The sequence below is a fragment of the Mus pahari genome, chromosome 4 (genome assembly GCF_900095145.1).
Source record: "Mus pahari chromosome 4, PAHARI_EIJ_v1.1, whole genome shotgun sequence".
Classification (NCBI taxonomy): Eukaryota; Metazoa; Chordata; class Mammalia; order Rodentia; family Muridae; genus Mus; species Mus pahari.
Genome location: NC_034593.1, coordinates 111700097 through 111705847, shown reverse-complemented (window position 1 = coordinate 111705847; position 5751 = coordinate 111700097). Strand labels below are relative to the sequence as shown.

General features: G+C 47.2%; 1 protein-coding gene across 2 annotated transcripts in view; it reads right to left on the bottom strand.

Moving 5' to 3' along the window:
- Nucleotides 1-3595, bottom strand: part of Sec24d (SEC24 homolog D, COPII coat complex component) — a 95462-nt gene extending 91867 nt beyond the window's left edge. For both annotated transcript variants that reach the window (XM_029537347.1, XM_021195252.2), the window contains exons 1-2: nt 3493-3595; nt 1576-1735 (exon numbers count right to left, since the gene is read on the bottom strand). In XM_029537347.1, coding sequence (XP_029393207.1) covers nt 1576-1693 — 118 coding nt within the window. In that variant the 5' untranslated portion in view covers nt 1694-1735; nt 3493-3595. The remainder of the gene's footprint in view (nt 1-1575; nt 1736-3492) is intronic.
- Between the last annotated feature and the right edge of the window lie 2156 nt (nt 3596-5751).

Here is a 5751-nt window from a genome sequence, read left to right as displayed (position 1 = left end):
TCTCTCTCTCTCTCTCTCTCTCTCTCTCTCTCTCTCTCTCTCTCACACACACACATACACACACATATACACACATACACTCCATAAACCTGTTCGATTTGTTACTATGTAACACAAAAATTACAAAGACACAATCATTGGGTGCTGATGGAGATAAGAGTTTGTGGGGAAACTATTCTGGTGGGACAGATACTTCAAAAGGTCACAAGTAGGTTATCTTTCAGAAAACCAACAAAAAGATCGTGTACAGGGTGTGTGGGTGTGGGTGTATGTGAAAAGTTTGTGAGTTGGTACTGGGAAGGGGAACCCCGAACCCCATGCTTGCTAGGCAAGCGCTGTCACTTAGCCCACTCCCCCTAGTACAACAGTGTAGAAGACGGTTTCAAGTCCAGCATAGTGTCAAGAGGATAAAGCAGGAAAACAAGGTTTAACTAAGCTGGGGAAGAGAGCTGCCTGTGAAAGTATGAAGGAGTACGAGATAGAGGGCTGTGAAGACAACACGCGGGCCACCATCTTTCTGGCAGAGCAGGGTGCTCTCAGGCACCAGATGTAAACCACACTCCAGTGACACTTAGTTGGTATCTGTGGTGCAATGGGTGATAGGATAGGGCAGATGAACTGAAAAGAAGAATATGGAGAAAATAATGCAGGCCTAAAGAACTTACTGTATAAAGAGAGGGGAAGGGAAGCCATTAAAGGTTTTAAGCCAAATGATTCATTCATTACGCAAAATCCTTCCAATTCAAGAGCCGATGGCCTGATGAAGGGTCATAACAGAAGCCTAAGGGTGAAGAGACTATTTGTGGCCTGGGTGACAGACGTGTTGGTCTGAACAAACCCAGTAACAGAATGGGAGGGAGGAGAGGTAGGAAAGATGACTGTGACTGCTCAAAACAAGTTCGGGAGACAGGTAGGTGGTACGCATACAAATACGCAGACAAAAACTCAGACATTTAAGATAAAATTAAAAAAAAAATTTTTTAAGTAAACTTTTGGTACTGACTGGATTGGACTAGGTTAAAAAAAAAAAAAAGAGGGATTCTTCTGTCTTGATTTTGGAGCTCTTGTTTGTTTCCTTGAGATAGAGTCCCATATAGCCCAGGCTGGCCTTGAACGTGCCTTCTAGCCCAGGCTGGCCTTGAACTCCTTATCCTCCTGGTTCTATCTTTTAGGTGCTAAGCTTATAGCATGTGTCACCACCACTAGTTTGTTTTCATTTGGTAATAATGAAAAGTTTGGGTGTTGATTCTAATAACTGATGCTCATGTTTAACATGGAATATCAGTAAAATGTAGGCTTCAATAAAAGAGAACAAATTGCTATAAATGAGTATGTCATGCCTGAGCATGCAGGTGAACCAGAGAAAACACTGGTCCAGGCACAGGAAAGACATCTATGCTGAAGAAGTAGATCTGAGAGATACGTGTGTACTTTATGTGTCTTGCTGTACAAGGCTCTTCAAACAATGCTGTTATGTCAATCCATGGCTTCATTCAAAAGCTACCAACTAGGAATATCCCACGTCTCTAAGCCTGAGGATTGATTAGTCATATATAAGTAAAAAGAATAATTTACCTGGTGGGGAGGATGCATGGGATGGGTCCCCATAGTGTCCATAGTGAGGGGGAGAAATGCCCATTCCAGGCTGGGACTGAGAATAGGGGGGTGTCGCCACATAACCTTGTTGGCTCATTATGAAAATATCATTCCAGAGGAGAGCTACTGCAGAATAACCCTGCAAGAGTAAAGGCGAGAAGTTAGCAGGAGGATTTTAGATAACTAATGCTACTAAAAATATAAACATAATCAAGAAACATTTCAGATGTCTTGAAGAAAACTGTGTCCATTCTGGAGATAATCTTCATTTTATACAACACTCTTTTCATAGTATTATCCCCTGGATATGGCTTAAGACATCTCTTAGGAATCCAGTAATGTCACTTCGGGGGTCCCAGGAAATTTCGCAGGCACAAATCTGAATAGTAATTGCTACCACGTTTCCCCCTAGATGCCTGAATTGCTTTGAACAGTCTCTCGTTAGTATTCGTCCAAGATGCTAGGGCTTCTCTCTGACTTAGGTGACATCACACCTCTAAGAACATAGGCACCTATATTTAATGGAACTAAAAAAAAAAAAAGCCTTTCATACGTGGGTAGTCATAAACAGTCACAAATATAACAGTCCCATCTTGACTCTATTCAGAGCCCAAGTACTAATTAGCTTTACACTTTTATGTTTCCATGTTTTGCTAAAACATACCTCCTAGAGAGGTTTTTAAGAGGCATTTTTGTTTATTTGGTTGGTTTCTGCAGAGACAAGTTTTCCCTTGTAGTTCTTGCTGCCCTGAACTTACTCAATAGACCAGGCTGGCCTCGAACTCAAAGAGATCTCCCTGCCTCTGCCTCCCTAGTGCTGCGGTTAAAGGTGTGCGCCACCACATCTGGCTTTCAAACCATTTGTAACAAGACAGGAGGTGCTCTGAAGCTTTGTGACACAGTAAACTCAAGAGGCTCTTTGGGCCTCAGTTTTCTGTTCTAGAAAATGAAGTGTCCAAAAGCCATATTAGTTGTGAAACCCTGATTCTCTAGTTTCCTTCCAGTTTCTCCATCAAGCATTTGGGTACCTCTCCTTTCTTCTCTTTGCTGTGGTTTAAGGTAGAGGTTTAAGGTAAAGATTCGTGATGTCTTCTAAGTAAGACATGGGGTCTCTTTATTCTGGAAATGGCATGCAAATTTCAAACGTGAAGACTAACATCCACGATTTGGTTTTGTTTTCATATTAAACCTTCAGCTTCCGAGTAGCAACCAAGAGTATGATGAGGTCACTGTCTTCTTAAGGGAGGACAGAAAGGCAGACAAAGGTCTCCAGTCCACAGTGTTCCTGACAACACTTTCCCTCCTCCCACTGCGCCTAGAGAGACGTGGCAGCCGCTTGGCCCCGTGTAGCCCAGCGCCTTCAGAAGACCGCACCGGCACACCCACGCAGCAGCTGCGGGAGGGGAGCGGGGCGGCGATGCTCACAGCAGGGGACTGGAAGCAGCCCAGCCCTCTTCCCAGGTCCTGGGAGGAATTCGCTTCCTCACCCTACTCTGCCACGTCAAACTTCCTCACCCAGTACACCAAGTTGCAGAAACCTGACTCAGCTGCAAGCGGCGACATGGCAGAGAGCCACTTGGCACAAACCGGCCTCGAATTCAAACCCCGAGCGCTCCGATTCTACAAAGACACCCTCCCCCTTCCACTGTCACCCGGGACAAGTTCGCTTTTCCCTCTAAGGATGTCCCGGAGCTGAACGCTGTAGTTGCCATTTTCTCTCGGAATATTTCCAGCCCTCTCCTCCTCCGGGAACCAGGGAGCCAAGTTGATGGGGAGTCGCGGTGCAGCCGCGTGTGGACGCTCCGCACCCCCAGCGGCGCCCGGAGCCTGTCCTACCTGTGGCTCCCCTTCCTCCCCACCCTCCTCCCTGTGCCCTGCGCCCCGCGTCTGCCGTACCTGCTCTGCACGCTCCGCGCCCCGCGCCGCCGCCGCCGCCGCCGCCGCCGAGTCGCTCTGGGTTGCTAGTGCCACGTCAGGCGGCCGGGCGCGCGCGCGTGCTGGACCCGCTCGCTCCCGCGGCGCGCCCCGGCGGGGGCGGGGCCGCGCCTCCCGCTGCGGTCTCGCGCCTCTTTCCGGGTCTTTTCCTCTAAGCTTTTCCTTCGCGAGGCCCTGCCTCCTCCAATTTGTTAAAGATCCTCCGGAGCCGGTGACCCGGGGACTAGAGTGGGGTGAGGAGGGCGCGCTCTGGGTTCAACAGGTGGCACTGAATCGTCGCGCTGCGCTCGCCTTACTGGAAGCGACGCGTGTCGAAGAGTGCACAGTGGCCAGAGCAATCTGGCGCGCCGACAGACAATTTGATGACGTCTCCCAGCACAACCTCAGAAGAAGGAAGGCCCAAGGCAGCCTGGTTCTATGTGAAACGAGACGCCCAGCTGAGGTGTCCCCAAGGAAGCAAGGGGTTGCAGGACCTCCGTGGGCTTGCCCACTTAACTGGGTGCGCCCCACCCACAAACAGGAACTGGCCTGTGTCAAAGGTAGATAACTTTTAGCTCACCTTTGGACCGAAACAGTTGAGAAACACCTATTTTGCCCTAAAATCAGGACCAATAGGCCACTTTCCAAAAATGTCTCACTATCAAAGAGAAAGTATGAGCTCAGTCCGCAGCCTATGGGAAAGCTATGAAAGTTTTATGAACTAAAAGCAGCCTAGTGATTTTGCCCTCTCTGTGTGCCTCCTTCCGAGTAACCAGAAATAAAAGCTCCCTAGAGCTTGACTAATCAAAAGCTATCTGAGTAACTTTTCCTATTGCTGTGATAAAATACTCTGGCAACCACAACTAAAAGGAGAAAATATTTATTTTGGTCCACAGTTCAAGGGAGTAATCCATCTTGATGCGGTAGCTTGAGGCAGCTGATCACTGCGTGCACAGTCAGAAAGCAGAGAGCAATCAGTGCTTGTGTCTGGCTCTTTTTATGCAGTCCAGGATGCCAGCCCAGGGAATGACGTCACGCACAGTGGGTGGGTCTTCTCAGCTCAATTCATCTATACTCAAGATAGTTCCTTACAGGCCTGCCAGGTCTTCTATTAGAATTATCATTATCAAGACATGTTGTTGTTGTTGTTGGAGACAGGGTTTTTCTTTGTAGCCTTTGCTGTCTTGGAACATACTCTCTAGACCAGGCTGGCCTCAAACTCAGCAATCTACCTGCCTCTGTTTCCCAAGTGCTGGGATTAAGGACATGAGGCGCCATCACCCACTGTATTAGGACTTTTAAGGCAACTGTGTCAACTGTTTATCACTAAAAAAGAAACAAATTTAAAGGGTAATAATTTGCATTGTCTCCCAGTCTCTGAGGTTTCAGCCCTAAGTCATCTTGCTGAACTGCTATTGGTGCCTGATGATGCAAAGCATCGTGACAGGCAGGAGGACTGACACAGTAAAGCTGCTCATGTCACAGTGGCCAAGAAGCAAAGAGGGAGACATAGAGGGCCCCAAGCAAGACACAGCCCCCATTCCTTCCTGACCCTAGTGATCTAGGCCATGCAATCACACTATCTTCTTTCTTTCTTTCTTTCTTTCTTTCTTTCTTTCTTTCTTTCTTTCTTTCTTTCTTTCTTCTTCTTCTTCTTCTTCTTCTTCTTCTCCTCCTCCTCCTCCTCCTCCTCCTCTTCCTCCTCCTCTTCATCCTCTAATTCCTTGGATAAGATACCATGACCAAGGCAATTTAGAGAAGAACATTTTTACTGAGGATTTACAGTTTCAGAGGAGTAGAGCTCATAGCCATCATGTCAGAGAACATGGCAGCAGGCAGGCACGGTGCTGGAACAGTATCTGGGAGCTCACATCTAGATCCCTGAGCACAAGGAAGGAAGAGAAGCTCAGGAAATGTCCCCAGCCTTTTGAAACCTCACATCCTGCTGCCACACACATCCTCTAACAAGGTTAGAACTCCTAAGTATTCCCATATAGTTCCACCAATTGGGGACCAAATATTCAAAAATATAAGCCTATGGAGGCCATTCTCATTCAAACCACCACATCCCACATTCTTGGCCCCAATAGGTTTGTGGTCATATCGCAATGTGTATTAGTCAAGGTTCTCTAGAGTCACAGAACTTGCAAATAGTCTCTATATAGTAAAGGAATTTATTGATGACTTACAGTCTGCAGTCCAAATCCCAACAATGGTTCAGTAGTAGCTGTGAATGGAAGT